Here is a 17,556-nt window from a genome sequence, read left to right as displayed (position 1 = left end):
AAAATCCAAATCGTTTAACCTTTTGAATGTTGATCTTCGTATTTAAATAGGAAATGCGCTAGCTGTCGCCTGCGTCGTGTACGCAGACGCCGGAAAGTTTTTTCCTCACTTGTGTGTATTTTCATTCTTTCCAAGGAGAAATGGAGAAACTTTTTTGGCACGTGAATCTAGTATAACACTTTGCTTGGATAAAATTAGCTTAGACATCTTGAGCATCTCTTGAGTTTAGCGAAGACGTTCAATCACGACAGCGAAAATATTGTACGGTACGAACTTGAAAAAGAAAAATGACTTGGCAAGTTTAAGAAGAGACTTCGAAGCTAAGAAGCTTTGAGTTTATTACAACGAGTAGCAGCGAGAATTCCGGCCAATGGTTGAAATTGTAAAATTTTTTATTTTTAAAATTTGCGCTACTTCAAGAAAACGAAGTTTTTCAGCCAAATATGTTTCATTGAAATGCTGTGACAGAAACGAGTTATAAAGTTCAACCTTGTCCTCAAAATTCAGAAACATTGTTGTCAAAGTCCATGCAAGTCTCTGATTATCATGTACAAACATTCCCATCCGATTATTAGTTACAAGTCCCGCACGTCCGCACCCAACAAGCGTCGCCATCTACAAGCGCATTCAGCTACTCTCTAACCTAACCAAAAAGATTTTTTCCAAATGTTTGAATAATTATCGCTGGCTTTGCTGCACATACCTTCGAGTTGTCTAGTTAACAACGTTTCAATCGCCAACAGAATTCTTCGGTTTAGTTTGTCGCTTTTTTCCAGGGGTACCGCCAGTACCGAAAGGGCAGAATTTCAAGAGAAAAACGCGCGCATGAATAATTCATTGAGGATCGACAGTTGTTCCCTTTTTCGGTATTTTGGGATGGACGCAATTTTCTGTCGACGCGTCGAGCTTCTCGTTTCTTTTCAACGAAACGATTTCATCGCCTGAGCAAAGAATTCGGTCAGGCGCGTTTCACAAGTGTAAAAAAAAAAAAATAACCATTTCTGCTGATATTCGCCATGAACATTAACAAAAAAACAAACACTGGAAAATGCGTAATGGAATGTAGGTCGGTGTCCTATACGTTTCTCTTTCTCTCGAAAGAAAAAACGGCCCAACCAAAATTTTAATTGTTTCCAATAACAGCGACCGATTCGTAGGAATCAACACACAGCTGCGCTGCCAGATAGAATCTTTCATCAGTGTATCCAGATGTAGTGATTAGTCCGTGTGGCGTAACAATGCCTGTTTATTCATACGATGGCTATCGGTGGGGGGAAATGTGAGCGTCATCCAATCTGACCACCACCACTTGGCCGAGGCGTTGGAACAACAACACTGGTCGTTCGCTTTCTTTATTACATCAACATAAGTGCCTACTACCTGCTGGGCTAAGTGTAGTCGCCTCTTGAGGGGTTCCGACATATTTGCATGCATCATCCTTTCTCTCTTGGTGGACGACGCTCGCAGGGCAATGATGAAAAAGAGAACGGAGAGAAAGTGCAGTTTGGTCGAGTGGAATGTCAAAGAGCGTTCGAGTCATTTCTCTCCCCGCGAGAGATGAGCGTCGTATTATTTTTTGTATCTAGCGCCATTCAAAAATGAACAGTTGAAAACGCTTGAAGTTGCCAACTTTTCCCGCCCGCAGGAATCTTATCATTTGAAACGTCCGTATACAGGCGGATGAAAACCTGGTGGTTAGACAGTTAACCCCGTTTCCTTACACAGCGAGAGTTTCAGCGCTAAAAGTCCTGAAAGTGGATGATTTGATATGATTATTATATGAACGTTTATATCGTTTGGACATTGTTATTATGATGATTCTATTTTCCAGTGCCTGGCGGAATGGAATCATCTCGCCGGAAAACTCATTTCAGGCCGGAGAACGGACAGTGTGTATGTGTGTTATAATATGGCCGCGGTGAAACGAGCGAACCGTGAAACTGCCGTTCGGTCAGTTAGTGACAAGCCGTTGGATTGGAAATTCTCTGACCAAGTCGATGATGCGCAACTCCAACGAAGTCTACACGTATTAGCCAACAACAGCCAAAGCGTAATTGAATATTTCACGCGCCAGTAGATCCCACGGGGCGATAATACCCACCGCAGAAATTGAAAAAAAAAAGAACCAAAAATCACGATCGAGGAAAATAAAAAAGGTGGATGAGAAAAAAACTGGGTTAATAGACACGCTATACGCATTATTTGTTGTTGTTTGGACTGAATATATACAACCCTACTCGCTGTACATCTACCGGAAAGGATCAGTATTATCAGAGTTTCTCATCCATTTAGGTAGACGATAGAGCGCCCGAAGAAGACGGGAAAACTTTTGATGGCTTTAGATATACGTGTTACTCGGTATTATTGAATCTATACGCTCGCCATAGAGAGAGAGAGAAAGAAGAAAAAAAAAACCATTGACGGCCTGGAGGTCTACGTGCCTTTTGCCACTGCGCAAACGCGCCCATTGCGCACGTAGCGTTCCATCCCCATTGGCTCTGCTCTATTTCAATACTCGTCTGGGTACCTCTCTTGGCAGCGAGCTGGTAAATTGTAGACTTTTGGGGCCACTTAGGTTATTGGGTAAATATATGGAAACACCTGCAGAGAACCCGGAAAAAAATGAAATAAAATTCGTGTTCCTCTCCGGGAAAATCTTCCAAAGCAAAACCCAATAATAGAAGAGAAAAGACTAGACAAAAAAGATTGCGCGTTTCGGATAACGTTCGCTTATAGCCCTCATCATCATTCAATCGGACACGTGAAAGTTTTCCCCTGGTGCAATGTGCATCCCTTTCTCTTTCTAGTTTTTTTTTTTTTAGCGTACTACGCACTATAGGTCTAATAATCACCTCGTTAGGGAGATTCCAGCTGAAGTAAAAGAGCGGTGAAACTGTGTCTGTGCTGTGTATACATATTTAATGGTTCGTGCTCTGTGGTCGCCCTGTTTGATTCCTTTCATTTGATTTATGACGCCAATCAAACGAAAGAGAGGCAGACGAAAGAAAAGCCACAAAAAAAGGTGCAGGGGAGGATCAGAGTTTCGTGATAGACGATGATGAATAACGTTAAAGCGTCGTAAACCCATCTCATTAATGAATTTCATTCCGATCGTACACCAGGAAAAAAAACACACACAAACACACTAAAGGATTAATAGCTGCGCAATATCGGTGGATTTTTCGCGAAATAAGTCTGGCAGAAAGAAAAAACGAAATAAGAACACACACGCGTTGACATATTTCTTTTCTTTGAGGAGGGAAACAATTTTTGATTGTTTATTATTAGAGATATGCGGTTGAGGTGATATGCGGCGCTGTGGCGACCTATTTCGTTGGGTACTCTACTGTACACGGTAGAGTGGATCGTATTTTTTTCAGATGAGATTCTCCTTTTCTTTCAGGTTTTTTTTATCTTCCATTGAAAGTCGAGGGAAAAAATTGAATAAGTTCTTTGACGTGATCCGTGCGCTTCTCTTATCGTCAGAAAAAAAAAATGCGGTCGTGTGGAACTCTCCCATCATCTCGTCTTTAAAAGCCAACAAGATTTCTTTATTCTTTTCATTTTCTTTTTCTTTTTTACACACACACACACACACACGGCCCGGAAGAGATGTCAATGTTGAACGACATTTTCGTTCAGAGAGAAGAAAAAAAATTATGTCGGTTGACGGCATTTCTCTCTTAACCCAAACGACAATTTCTAATCCATCCATCAGGCCATCAGGAAAAGTTGTCGATGTAAAGTTGGACAAGTTTTTATATTTTTCAATTTTTGCGGTTCTGTTTTTAGTGTATATCGAGAAACCGGTTGCTTTATTCTGTAGAAAATCTTGTCCAGACCGCAATTTTTAAATAATAATTATTCTTGATCCATACATTTTGAAGGAGATGCTGGACAATCCCAAATAAGGTGAGAGTTGATAATGCGGAACTAAAAAAAAATTCCCATCTGCCGCCATCGAGAAGTTTATCTGCCTATTGTTTTATTCATACAGCGCACAGCGCTCTCACTTTCTCCTCGATATCAATTCAATGTGCCGGTATTGTAAATCTCCTTAATCTATGCATCCCTTTTTTTATTTCTTTTAAAAGAAAAGAAACAACGTGAAGGTGAAAATGTAGGTCGGGGTTATATTAGTTAGTAGCTATATGAATTTTTGACAGGGCCAGATGGATCTGTCGCCTTTATCATCTTCGGCCCTCAAGCCTTTTTTTGCTTTCAACTGCATTGAGATGCAAATTGGCCGTTTTGGCTAGCGGGTCAGAAAGAGAAAGAAATTGCCCAAGTCGAAGTTAGAAAGAGAAAAGATTTTTGTTTTTTTATTATTATTCAAAGATTTAGAAGAAGAATTTGGCCCTGCGCTGGAAAAAGAAGAGGAACTTTCACCTGTTTTCGTTTGTTCGAAAAGTAGTAGTATGCACTACTATTACTACGTAGCACTTTCACCCGGGCTTGTTTTTCTGGGATACCTACAACTTGTTTTTACCGCTACTCTACTCCGATGAATCTCTTAGAAGCTTATCGCCTTTTTTTTTTTTCTTCTTCTTTTTTTTTACTTCCATTTGCCGTTTGTTTGTTGCCCAGCGGAAGATTTCTAAGGGCTTGGAGGGGGGTGAAAGTCTCGACTAGCTCATTTGTATAATCATCTTTGTTGACATTCCCCACATCTCGTTTGCAGAGCTGAAATGAATTGAGGAAAGAAGAAAAAAAGGAAAAGTTCATTTTAGGAATTATTGCGCAAGTTCGTGGCGAAAATCCAGTCCCATTTGTGTTGTTCCCCAATCACGAATTTAATGAATCGATGGTCCCATCGTCCGTCTTCTAATGAGACGTTCCAGACATTGTTTTACTTCTCATTTTGATTGAGAGCGTGGTTCGTGGTGAGGGCGGACAATGACTTGCGATCGAATTCTTTTTTTCGACGAGAACACACAGCTTCCTTTATGTTATGCAAATTCCTTTGATCGGGCGAACACGAACGATCTAGAGCGTGATTGTCCGTTTAGCGAGCGGCCGCAACATAGCGCCAGCGGGTCGGATTAAATGATTTAATCCCAAGTTCTTGCACACAATTCGGGCCAACCACCGCCAAAAAATCGGTCTATAAATAATCAAAGAAAAAGTAGTTCAATCGCCAAATGATTGTCTAATAATATCAAACGTGTGTGTAATAATAACAAAACGTGTTGCAACAGATTTCTTTTCACCCCTCGGCTATGCAGCAGCAGTCTCTCTATACGGTATTGTTCAACGGGGTGCTTGAATGGCACGGATGGGGGGGGGGGGAATGTTTTCCTTTTATTCCGGGACCGACACTTGATGTGAACGCTGTCATTCTACATATAACGCACCCCCCAAAAAAAGGTGGATAGGTACACACAGTACAGTATGGCACAGTAATAGACATCCTCACTCCTCCCTTGAAGAGAAATGAGGTCTCGAGGATGAGACATAACGCAGTAGGAGGCGCGGGATATTAGACATGTCCGGTCTCCTTACGACACATTGCGAACAGCACAAAATCCCAGATATATGTTGGAGGAAATAATGTACAACTATTTTCTGAAGAAGAAAAAAAAAATGTGTAACACGAAAAAAAAAATAAAAATAAAACAATGCCCGGCAGGCAACGTGACCTAAAAGACGCTTTGCGCGTACGAGTATAACGTTTGCGGTCTCTTGTACACAAGTAGATATAGTATAAATACGTATATATTTTTTTTTTCTTCTTCTTTCATTTCTTTTTTTTTGCGTCTTTTTTAACAATATTTTTTCTCTTTTTCTTTTCAGGGCTTGGTTTCTCCTTCTTCCTCCCGCCCGCGTTCAACCACCCGGCGGCCAGACCGCCCACCTCCCTCGCGCCCAAGTGACTTTCCTGTTCCGGAATGAATGAGCCGCCAGTCGTTGAAAAGCTTTCGAACCGTTTGCATCACACTGCTCTCCTCATTTGTTTTTTGTTTGTTAGTTTAATCATCAGTTGAGTGGGGGTGAACATTATTTACTAATTCACATTTCAAACGCAGTGATGGAAATCTGTGCCGGCCACGTTGTGTGAGAAATTCCAATCGGTCGACCAACATTTCAACGAAAAAGTTTCTTTTTTGATCAAATCCAATATTTGAAAATTCAAGAAATGTCCGGCAAATTGAACTCGTCGTTGACGACGGCCGAGTGGGTCCACGGACGACGCTCATCTTCCGAGTCGAGCTCAGTTACTCGTCCGGACCGTGAAAGCGCTGGCCGTTCATCACACCCCGGAGTGGCGGTGCCAGTGCGCAGTGATTCCAGTCTCTTGTTCACCAAATGGCTAATGAAGAAGCAACAGGCCAACAGCAGTTCGGAAAATGATTCCAGCGGTCCGGGCAAGCCGTCGCCCCAACAGCCAATTCCAATGGCAGGTTCCATCGGTCCCGGTGGCGTTGTCATCGGCATCGGTCGGGGTCAGCTCTTTCCCGCCCGGCTGGCCCTGGCATTAGGAATGGCTAAAACCCTTTTAGGCGTCCTGCTGGTGGCTTTCGGTGCTTTGGCTCTGTGGGAACAGGCCTCCATGTCCTATCTCGGTTCCGGTGAGTTAAAAAAGAAAAGAAATCCCAACTGTTGTAGTAGTACCTCTAAAGTGTAAAATAACTCGGGTGTCCAGTTACGATGAAAGATGCTCAGCACGACTTTTTTTTCTTTCTTTTCTTTTTTTTTTTCTTTTTTGGCGGGCTCATTTTCAAACGCACTGTTGCGGTCCGAAGAAAAAGAAAAAGGCCTAAACTTTTAATGGCTTCCTCAATCCGTCATCCTCGGTCCTCCACTCTCACACGATTATTCTTTTCTTTAATTAGCTCTAACTGTTTTTGTCCCGTCGCATTTGTGCGTGTGACGCAATTTGAGCTAGTTTTATGATCGCGAATTGACGCATTGGTAAGTCCCTCGCGGGTCTATCAAATAGCAAAATGTTTCATTCACGCGAGAATCGTAAAAATAGATAAACATCGCAGTCAATTTCCTAAATCATCAATGCCCCCGCCTCTATATAGCTAATAATAAAAAACTTAATACTATACAACCTGTTGGAGAAAGAAAAAGGGAAGCGGAGAATAGCGGACCCTATTTCCATAAACGGCAGCCCCTCGGAATAAATTTAAAAAAAAAATCGTGAAAGAGCGTTCACAATGTAATAATAACTGCGCCGAGCGGTTTAAATGGACGTAATTTTCGGGAAAGCACAATTTTCGTAGCTAACCCCAACGTCTAGTGTAATGTTTGGAGAAAGTTTGGAGCGCTTCCCCTTCTCTTTCACACCTTGCAGGTAGCGACCAATTAGACCCTGGAACTTTAACGTCCGGAGAAAAGAAGAAAGACAAAATCATTGCGAACTTAAAAAATTAAAAATTGTGGGTCGGGACTGTCACACCTTGGGTTTTCCATCAGTGGCAGGCAGCGCTATAGGTTGGTATCATTCTCAATGGACCATGCACAGCTGTCTGTTGACGGATGACTGGCTGGTATAGGACAAGAAACTTATTTTGGTTTCTCACGTTGATTCTCATTTTTCCCTCCCGTAATAATAACGTGACGTGATTTTTTTTTGTTTTTTTCGTGAAGACTTCGTTACACATATTCGATGATGGTCAACAGTCTGAACGACCGACACCGCAAGCCGAGTGACAGCCATGGGAACAAAAACAAAAAAAAAAATAACTTTTGATCGAACATTTTTCAAGGTTTATGGACGGGAGCTGTTGTGATACTCAGCGGCCTTATGGGCATCATGGCCGGCCAGAAGCGCACCAACCTGATCTACATCGTCGCCTACCTTTTGATGAGTGTGCTGGCCCTGGCCGCCATCGGTCTATTGCTCATCTTCGCCGCTACTGGACTGGCACGAGACTCGGACGCACCTCACGGATACTTTGTCGATCAAGAGGTACTCAATAACACGAATCTTCTTCTTCCATCCTTTTAAAAGGTCACGGGAGAGTAAACGAAGCGTTTCTAAAAACCCGCCCTCCCGACGAAACATTCCCGTCACCCAGTCATCCACATTGTTGTCCCATTTTCATGCCGCAAAACCAACATTGCGCAACGCGCCTTTTATATTGTCGACGCTCTGAACCGTGAGCATATCCAGCAGCTGTGCAAAGGCCAGCGACTTTGATATTCATTTGAAGAATTTGAACCGTCAATGCCACCCAATTACGAGACCCCAGAAACCCAGATTTTTTTTTATTGCACACGTTTCTCATTAAATTGGTGTCCAACTAGCCGTGAAAAAATTGACAAATTGGATGTTTTTTTTTTATTTGGGATAACAGGAAGGGAGTCGAGTGGAATTCCTCGGAACTGTGCCGTTGAGGCAGCGGCCAATCATCATCAACGCCGTTCTAGTTGCCATAGGAACTTTGTCGACGATCCTGTCGCTGGCGGCCGTGGTGATTTGCCTGCGTGAAGCGTGTCTGTGTTACGGTCCCCAGACTTCGGCAGGCGGCGGCCAACACCGTCGACTGGTCAACAGTAACAGCAGTTGCAACAGTAGCCATCATCACAAAATTGGCGCTAATCGCATCGGTTCCGTTCCCAATATGAATCTCCTGACGGCCGATCAAAGCCCAGAGGGTCAGGCCAGAGCTTACCGTCTGTTACGCTGGTTGCGCCAGTCTCATCATCACCAGCAACAACAACAACAACAAAGACGTCCACCACCGCCACCTCTGCTCCGACGCCTCTATAGCCCACAGGTGATTTCAACAATCAAAAGATTTTCTTATTCTTTCTTTCTTTCCTTTATTATTCCTTTGACGTCATTACCGTTATTATGATTACATTGTGCCTCTCGGAATTAGGCTGGATAATAATTTACCGTTAATATACTCGCTGTTGGTAGTAGCAAACTGTACATACTGGTCAAACCGTACAGTGATTGCGCACACACCCAAGTTTAAATAAGTGTTACTTTGCCTTGGGTTGTTTTTATTATGCTGTTGGAAATGTTGCGCACACGTTTCGAATGTTGAACGTATTTTCTTCAATTAAGGTCCCCATGGTGGCCCATCCGATTCCAGTTGCGATTCCGACGACGCCAGCGGCTGGCGGGCATCCGCCAGTCGGTTTCCCGTCGTTCGTTACCGGAGCTCCGACCGCTTACGTCATTCCAGCCGGTGCCGTCCCCGTACTCCAGCCAATGATTTCCGGACCAGCCTTCTACTCGCTCACGAGCCTTCCTTCTCTTCATCACCACCACCCGTCCAGCATGCCACCGGTTAGTAGTCCACGGGTTTTACGATTCTTTTATTTTTCCAGCCGCCGGTGTGTCAACTAATATAAAAAAAAGAGAAAGATAAATCAACTGGAAACTATGAAACTCACTGTTTATTTTTCGTTTTAAAACATGAACGTATCATTATTGGTTGACTATTTACTATCTGGTGCTGAGTTATGACTTTTCCTCTATGCAGCACATGCACCACCACGCTAATTACATGCACCGGCCGCCAGAGATGGCCAGTCTTCCGGCTGCACCCACAGCCGCTACTCCCGGCCCGTCTCGCTGTGAGAATCCGCACAACAACAATAAGAAAGACAACAAAAAGAAGAAGAACAAGAGCAGCTCGGATGAGAAACGAGTCCGCAAGTCTCGCAGCGAGGCCGAAGACCAACCGGAAGCGACTCAACATCAACCGAAACGACCGACGACTGGTGGGCCTCAGCAATTCATCTCTTTCGGTATGGCCCCACCGCAACAGCTGACGACGCCATCGATGGACGTCGACGGTGAGAGTATGGTCAGCGGTTACATTTACACGGGGATGGACCGCGACATTGCCGAAGAATTCATCCTACATTCCATGACGATTCCGGCACAGGCCAGCGGCAGCGTCAAGAGCGGCGCCACCGATAAACGCGAGATGTTCTGAATGCCCAAAGTTAAACCACCACGTCCTTTCTTTATTGTACAATTAAATCGTCTCAATTATTTCTTTATCATTCGTTGATTTTTGTTTTTCTAACCCACTCAAAAGGAAAAAAAAAGGAAGAATAATGTTTTGCTATAGAATAGTGGCTGTCTTGATTCATTTGTAAATTGAAATATCATAGAGATAAGAAACATGTTTCCAGCCAACCCTTTTTTGACGGCAACCGCGCTGTCATTCAAACGTGTCGTTTTTTTTTTTATTTTCTGAAACACATTTCGTTTAAACAAGAAAATTTCCCAACGCAGTCATCAGACATCTCAACTTTTCGTTTCTTTTTGAATAGGGGGGATGTTTTTGTGCTTCCAACTAATTTCCTGAATTTACCAAGTCGATGGATGAGGGCCTATTACAACTTTCTCTCGCGACTTCGGATATCCGTCGTTGCTGTCAACCTCCCCTCCCCCAGACGACGTCACGCTTTCTCTTCTTCCGCGTCTCTCTCTTTGTTCTGACCTCAATCGGGATTGATTCCGTTCGTTCATCTTAACTTTTTTGTTTTTGTTTTATTGATTTCACGACCGACGTAACACATGCAGACACACAGAAAAAAAAAAAGAGAGCTAGGAAACGACACTGAACACATAGATTCGAGAGAGTATGTCGAAAAGAAAATCGAAGGTGCGCAATAAAATAGGGAAAGAAATCCAGCCATCCGCAAAAATAAAAATAAATCAATTGCGGATGGTCGTGTGGTCTTCGTCCATTTTTGTTTCCTGTTTTAAGTAGATCTCGTGTATGTGATTCGGATTCGGGAGAAGGGGTTCGGGTGGAGAATAGCCGGAAATGACTATATATACCTTTGATCGAAGGAGGAGCGGGGTGGAGAGAGAGTTGCTTGGGATTTACAATCAAAAGAATCCAAAGGGCAGAAACACCAATGGGAGGGTTTATGTCAGAGAAATCTCGCTTTTTTTTTCGTCTTTCAATTCCTTGTTCTAACCATTTTGTGTTTTTTTCATATTTTATTGAATCGTGAAAAAAGAAAAAATGAAAATGGTCGTTTTCTACGGTCATTAACCGCCGATGAACTGTCTGGAAGTGGAAGTGAGAAAGGGAAATTAAAAAAGGAAAAACAAAACAAACAAAAAAAAGGTCTTGTGAATGGAGGGATGGATGTTGCATGCAAAAAAAAAAAAGTTGACTCGGTTGAGCTGCCCTTTACAAACATTTTTCTTCTCCATTTCTATTCATACTCCAATATCATCTTGTGGTAGAAGAGTAGGTACCTGAAAAACCAAATCACCCAATTAATATCCAAGAACAACCAAGCAAATTGCAAAATATTTTAAACTAAGTTTGTTTTTGTGGAATATTTGATACCCTTCACTTTGGAGGACGTCGCGAATATCAGCTTTGGTGATGAGATGGTCATCGCACTTGAACCAATGGTCTCGGTGCTGCCGGATGTAGGCCGTGTAGTGACCGGCTTCAATGGTTCCGACGTGGTTGATCACAGCAAATAGAGAATACCTGGTGGGGTGAGAAGGAAGGAAGCAACGAGGATTCCGTCACAGTCACATTCGGTCGTTTTCTCAATAAACCGAGCAACAAGTTTACATGTTTTCAGTGGAAATAAGGGGCTTGTGGACGGGCCTATCAGCCCGGTCCGGAGAATCCGAATTGACGTTGTTATTGATGTTTCGACGGTGGGACATGAATGGACTCATGTCCAGGTATTCTGGAAAGGCGATGAATGACGAGATCTTCTTATGGAATCGATTGGAATGTTCAAAGCGCTGCATAAAGTAAAGAAAAAAATAACGATGAGTGGTTCATAATATGACGTTCAAAGTCAATAAAAAAACAAAACAATACGCACCTTTAGGTGAAAACTAGCAACCACTGGCAGTTTCTTCATCGTCAGTTGTTTTGTGGATTCTTGGTAGCTAAGACATCGCGAACACTTGATCTTAGCCGAAGATCCCAAGTGCTCTGCCCGGGTGAATCGCTCCAAACAGTCCTGCAAGGAAGTGGGAATCGATCCAGGGCCGTTGCCAGTGGTGACGACTTTCGTGCTGGGTGACGGACCGAGGTCCAGGGAAATATCCCAAAAAGGATCTACTGTTGTAGAGACACCGCTGCAGTGAACAAAAACAAAATAACCGTTAAGACCAGCAAATTTAGGACATCAAACATTTGAAATAGTTATTACTGGCAAGCTTGACAAACGACGTCTGACTGCAAACCACCAGTGAAAATTTGATCTATGATACATGTGCACCGATTGACAGAGTTCTCTTGAGGCTGAGTCGACTGTTGCTCATTTGGTCCTCTGTTAAAAATCATTTATATTTAGAATGTCACGTTTCTCACGACTTTTATAGCCAATGAATAATTTCACCTGCAGTGTCGATGGAGTACATCCAAAGTTGCTATGAAAAATTCGTGGGCGTCTTGCTGTTCATATCCAGCTAAATGACGAGCGTGAGTCCATATCAAGTGAAGAAGTCGGTGCAATGTCAGAGGAGCCTTGTTCCCCGAATAGAACTGCGAAAGAGAAGATTAAAAAAGAAGCGATAAGTCTAGTAGGAGTGTTATGAATCCGAAAATAGATTTCTCACAGGAAACGAGGATTCTTGTTTTTTGGATGACATACCTCTTGGAATAGGCGAGAGATTTCGCAGACCAGACAGCGACTCGGTTCGTCTTGGAACTGACAAATATGACGATCCGACAAGAAGAAATCTCTGAGAAGAGGTACTTTTAAGAGAGCCTGTACTATGCAGTTCATGAAACAGGTGTTGCCCAAATTCACTAGACCTCTGAGTCCTGCCATGAATGAAACATGGAGTTAAGATAAAAGATTGGATAATGAATTTTTTTAAATAATGAACCGATAGTGGCAGAGTCTGTGATCTTCTTGCGTCGTGTATGCTTTTTGAGGAGCTCAATTTCTTCCTCAGAAGGTTCCCATGAATGATAGACTTGACCCAGTCCCAAGGAGAGAGAAGCTTTGGTTTGATGCTTTTGAGCAATAGTTTCCAATTCTCGGTCATAGACGTAATCCCCACACTGAAAGCAGCACACAACTCCATAAGTCAGATCTACAGCTGTAAAAAAAAGGAGGCTGCATTAGTATCAATGAGATTTGATTTTTGGTTGTCGAATTACCTAAGAAATGTTTCCGCTGCTGAGAGTGGGCCTGTATGTGACCAGCACCATAGCAGCCAAAGAAAATGCAGTGAAGGCAGGCATGAAGCCTGGGTCCTCTTCGCTGACAGACATGACACACACACGATTTGGCCTAGCAACAAAAATGATGAGTAAAGGAGTGATTTAAAAGAAACAATACTTGAACTCTTACCTTGCGTTTACGGGCTTCTGAAGATGTGCATGCCACAAAAAAGGAATGAATGAGCCGGTAGGGCCTAGTCCCCTTGGCCGCTTTGAAGTTGTTCAAGTGGAGACAGCCATGGGCAGCCGACATGGCCACCGACGGTGAATTAGACTTGGGCAAAATGTTGGCGGCTTTATAATTCCACACGTTTTAATAGAGACCTTATAGAAAATTAATAAATTTCGGCCTCTACAAGCCCAACCTCGACGGCTTTCTCAAGAAGAAACAATTTATCTAAACGCCATAGCTTCTTTCCTTTTCTGTAGGCCAAAAAAAAAAATTTATTCTGCTAAAATGGTAAAGCGCCATCGCCATCTTCTGTCCAAAATAACAACCTCGTGCAACGTTGAGCAGACAAGATTTTTTTGAGGAAAAATGGAGGGAGATTTTTGTGTGAAAACCGCAGACAACAAATCAATTATATCCTGGCCGCCGGAAATGTGGTAACCGCTAGCTTTTGTTCGGAAATAATACATGGACTAGTGAACTTTTTTTTTGGTGCAGGAAGCAATTCCCCAGGAGATAACCTCATTTTATATAATGATTTCAAAAGATTGGAACGAAACGTGTTTTTGTTTCCCCCTTTTCTTCCGAATTCAAGATAATTGGCAATGTTTTGGCTGGGTGAAAATGAGGTCGGGATTTCGAAGAAGACGTTTTGCCAGAATCAAAATGCTCGTGGAATGTGAAACTCTTGCATTAAAAAAACAACAATGTTGGAAAGTGATGTTTACACGGATGATGAAGCCCTTGGATGAAGTGAAACGGAGTGGAATAAAATCGAAAGTTGAGCTATTGCAACGAGCCGTGAAATAACCAAACGTCACCGTCTCCTTTATCGACGATATTCGACCACAATGGCCGAGATCGACGACGTGTGCAACACATCACATTTCTGCCATAAGTAAGTGGCAACTGGTTTGCAATCAATTTTGGCAATCAAACTAGATTATGTCGGCGATGCATTTCAATCGCCACATGTCTGAATGAATTAAGATCAATCCAAGGTTAATAAATTCGACATGGTCAATCAGCTGGTGTGTGTGTGTAAATAGTTATCTCTCCCCACGTGTTAAGTCATTCTTGACGCGAAATTTTCATAATAACGCTTTCGAGGTGGCCAAAAAACCATGTGATATCCAATTGGACACGATGTGTCGTGAATAATGATGCTGTTGTGGAATAATCTTGTGGCCTTGAAAGTCAAAATCTTGAAGAAAAGAACTTGGGGATGTCTGCCAGTGTTATATAGTCGAAATGCCCTTCAAAATGGATTCTTTTTCATTTTATTTTTCTTTTCTTTTAGGTTCTCGAAGCTTAACTTTATAGCTGATAATAGAAAAAAAAAGGACTCCCAAAGCCCCTCGAGGACGTGAAGAAGAAACTGGAAATGTGTCTAAATGGCCGCTGGAGAAGAACTCGCTTCCCAATATTTAAGTATATACATGTTTTTCTATACTTTCAAACGTATCCAACAACCCTATGGCTTCGCCCTGCTGATGACCAGCCCATATAAGTATACGGTAATTCCCTTTTTTCTCTCGAGACCTGCTGGTGTATCCAATTATGCCATAATCGGCCATCGTGGAATTGTGTTTTTCATCTCTTTTCTTTTTTCGCTGCCAACCAACCGAGTCATTCTCACCCTTCTTCTTCTTCGGTTGTTAAAGGGCCTGCTGGAGAGTTTCCTACATCTTGTCTGTTCGTTCATCCTCGCATTGTTGAACACACGTAACAACTGAGAAACATTTTTCCTGGTTTTCGAATGTTTTGGAAGGGACCAGCTGCCCAGCTGGTGTCCCCCTTTATCGATTCAAATGAATGTTATCCGTTTTATTTGATTCGTAAACGTTTTAGAAAAAATATTTTCATGGCAACCCTAGAGCCTCTTGGCAAGGTCAGGGCCTGCCCAACTGTTGAGGTAGTTACAGAAAAGAATCTTCTTCCACATTTGGGTGTAAAGGTGTGCACATACATTTTGACTCTTTTCTATATTCTGCTGGGTGGCATTGGGATTTTAACAAATATCCCAACTGACAACCGACTTTTTGTTTCTCTTTTGGTCTCGGTGTTTATATGGGCGATGGGGCACAAGGTTAAGCACAGTGACCCAGTCCCCCCCTATTTCTTCTTTCAACACAACAATCCACCAATCCTGATTGTGTTCCATTTTCATTTGGAGATGGGGGGATAACAGCTATTTTCGACTACTTTTTACCTATTTTCCCCCCAGTGGGTCCTGAACTCTATGGGTCTATTACATTTAACCATTTTGTTTATATTTTTCGTTTGTCTTTTTTATTACCTGCAGAGTCGAAGAGGAGAGAGAGAGAGAAAGGAGCTGAAAGAGACTGGACATCCATCCCAATATCGTCTCCAGGGTCGTCCTATTCCAATGATGAGGAGCGCAAGATAATAAACAAAAAAAACTACACAGACATCAGGTATTTCTCTTCTTCTTCTTTGAGTGTCTTGCTTCTAGTCTTGGGATGACCAGGAAGGTGGTGACCTTGTACCTTATATCAACCGAGAGCCATCGGACTTGCTCGGCGGACAAGTCCTACATCGCCGTGTGTATATTTGACTCGGCTGGATAGTCTGTTTGTATAGAAAAGAAAAGAAAGAAGAAGAAGAAGAATCTATCTGAAACCTTCATCTTATTTATATATTCCTCTCCCTTTCTTCTTTTTCTACACAAACACACGAACAAACTCTCTCGCATTTTCTCTGTGTGTCGGATATTTCTCCTCCGAAGTTGTTGGCCCTCCCTGGTGTATGCTCAACATCGAAAAACAGGTTTTTCTTTTATTCCTGGCTGAAATGTCAGATGGAAACGCACAGCAAAAAAGAATCGAAAGTTATTTTCCCTTTTTTCGTTTGACCTTTTCATCATTCGAGAATCCGGTATGTCGAAATGCCCACCGAAATTCCCCCAGAAAAAAGACGCACGTAACATCGGCAGTTATTATAGACACACGAGAGACGGTAGCCTACGTGAGCATGACTGGGCAGATTATTTCATATGCGGTGGAAATCGCGGACCGATCAATTTATGTCAATCACACAGACGACGGTTGACCTTAGCTAGGCGAGCGCCAATAGGGCTGACCACAGTGCGAACAATATTGGCAGAAGAATCGAAAATGGGTCAGCACGCTCTTGTGTGCCAGCTCTGCGTGCCCGTTCTATTGGCACAGTCGGGGAATCATAAATCACCTGGAGCGAAATGGAGAGAGAAAATTTCGCCCGTCACACACACACATTTTGCTTTGAACGTGTTTATTTTTTCGTCTTCTCTCCATTTGTCCCAATTCCTTTTTTTTCTTTTTTAACTTTTGCTAATTAAAAAGTTTTCAGGAAAATCGGAATTTATCGATTGGAAAGTGTTTTGTCTCGAGATCGTGTCTTTTGGTCAAATAATCAGTTGAGGGGCGAGGACACATTAGGACAATGATCTTTGAACAAAATTGAGGAACCCAACGGGTTGAGCCGGCCGACCCAAAACCAGATCTCATCTACACGTCCAGCACCAATTGAGTGGAAACTCTTTTTTGTTGTTGCTGCCAGTTGATGGCCACCACCGCCGCCACCGAGCTCTTGCACGATCTCGGGGTCAAACCAGAACTGAAAGAGTTTTAACTACACGATATATCCAGGAGCAACAACCCCGGCTAGGTCTTGAAATCTTAAAAAAAAAATCGAATTTAGATGTTTCTGACGAAAGAAGATGAAGGAGAAAAACGAATTTGAGAAGCCCAATAGGAGATTTTCTTTCTGGAATTGTTAAACTAACAATGTCCTTGATTGTATTCTCCTCTCTACACATAGGGGATTACTTTTGATTCTTATTCGTTTCGGGTTTTTTTTTTATTTTTTATAGAGAAAAGAAGAAGACGAAAGATCGTGATAGGATTTTATTTTTCTCGTGTACGCCGTTCCGCATCAACGATTCCGACCGAGTCGTCGACCGATTCGGAATCCTATTTCGTGTTGGTTGAAATTTGAAAGAGATGGAAAGAAAATTTATTTTATTTTTTCCTAAACCTGGAAGTTGTTGTATTTCTTTTTTTCCCCTTATCGAAACTGGTAATCTGACGCCGGGTTAAGCACGAGCCGGTCCATCTTTTCCATTATCATATTCCCCTTTATAATTTATTTATTTGATCATTTTTTGAATATTTTGTAGTTTGACGACCGCGGCCTTCACAAAATTCAATTTCGGCAGAGCCCACCAGACGAATATATTTTTTGGTA

General features: G+C 42.5%; 2 protein-coding genes and 2 long non-coding RNA genes across 4 annotated transcripts; 2 read left to right on the top strand and 2 right to left on the bottom strand.

Moving 5' to 3' along the window:
* Positions 1–166: 166 nt before the first annotated feature.
* On the bottom strand, positions 167–1,343 carry LOC124196752. The gene is made up of 3 exons (XR_006875814.1): positions 997–1,343; positions 704–941; positions 167–643 (listed from the first exon to the last, which is right to left on the bottom strand). It is a non-coding gene; the product is annotated as an uncharacterized LOC124196752 (long non-coding RNA).
* A 4,479-nt stretch (positions 1,344–5,822) lies between these two features.
* Positions 5,823–10,632, top strand: LOC124196741. Its single transcript, XM_046591931.1, has 6 exons — positions 5,823–5,963; positions 6,027–6,569; positions 7,716–7,918; positions 8,307–8,729; positions 9,026–9,250; positions 9,447–10,632. Exons 2-6 carry the CDS (start codon positions 6,137–6,139, stop codon positions 9,903–9,905), a joined length of 1,743 nt encoding a protein of 580 aa, XP_046447887.1. The 5' UTR covers positions 5,823–5,963; positions 6,027–6,136; the 3' UTR covers positions 9,906–10,632.
* LOC124196743 (ubiquitin carboxyl-terminal hydrolase 22-like) lies at positions 10,449–13,607 on the bottom strand. Its single transcript, XM_046591939.1, has 10 exons — positions 13,270–13,607; positions 13,077–13,209; positions 12,800–13,015; positions 12,562–12,734; positions 12,307–12,452; positions 12,118–12,237; positions 11,785–12,043; positions 11,523–11,701; positions 11,286–11,435; positions 10,449–11,191 (listed from the first exon to the last, which is right to left on the bottom strand). The coding sequence occupies exons 1-10, from the start codon at positions 13,390–13,392 to the stop codon at positions 11,149–11,151; spliced, it is 1,542 nt and encodes a 513-aa protein (XP_046447895.1). The 5' UTR covers positions 13,393–13,607; the 3' UTR covers positions 10,449–11,148.
* A 67-nt stretch (positions 13,608–13,674) lies between these two features.
* LOC124196751 lies at positions 13,675–17,553 on the top strand. Its single transcript, XR_006875813.1, has 5 exons — positions 13,675–13,745; positions 13,807–14,206; positions 14,609–14,739; positions 15,614–15,746; positions 17,489–17,553. It is a non-coding gene; the product is annotated as an uncharacterized LOC124196751 (long non-coding RNA).
* Positions 17,554–17,556: the final 3 nt, after the last annotated feature.

Source organism: Daphnia pulex, chromosome 7 (assembly GCF_021134715.1).
Source record: "Daphnia pulex isolate KAP4 chromosome 7, ASM2113471v1".
NCBI classification, from domain to species: Eukaryota; Metazoa; Arthropoda; class Branchiopoda; order Diplostraca; family Daphniidae; genus Daphnia; species Daphnia pulex.
The sequence above is the reverse complement of the archived record's forward strand: the minus strand, read 5'-3'. Positions and strand labels throughout refer to the sequence as shown.

Coding starts and splice junctions, on each gene's coding strand:
- LOC124196743 (XM_046591939.1), bottom strand. CDS start 13,392: ATGTCGGCTGCCCATGGCTGTCTCCACTTGAACAACTTCAAAGCGGCC. Junction 12,238..12,306: donor GTACTCCATCGACACTGCAG/GTGAAATTATTC, acceptor GATTTTTAACAG/AGGACCAAATGAGCAACAGT. Junction 11,436..11,522: donor CTTATTTCCACTGAAAACAT/GTAAACTTGTTG, acceptor TCACCCCACCAG/GTATTCTCTATTTGCTGTGA.
- LOC124196741 (XM_046591931.1), top strand. CDS start 6,137: ATGTCCGGCAAATTGAACTCGTCGTTGACGACGGCCGAGTGGGTCCAC. Junction 7,919..8,306: donor GATACTTTGTCGATCAAGAG/GTACTCAATAAC, acceptor TTGGGATAACAG/GAAGGGAGTCGAGTGGAATT. Junction 8,730..9,025: donor GACGCCTCTATAGCCCACAG/GTGATTTCAACA, acceptor TCTTCAATTAAG/GTCCCCATGGTGGCCCATCC.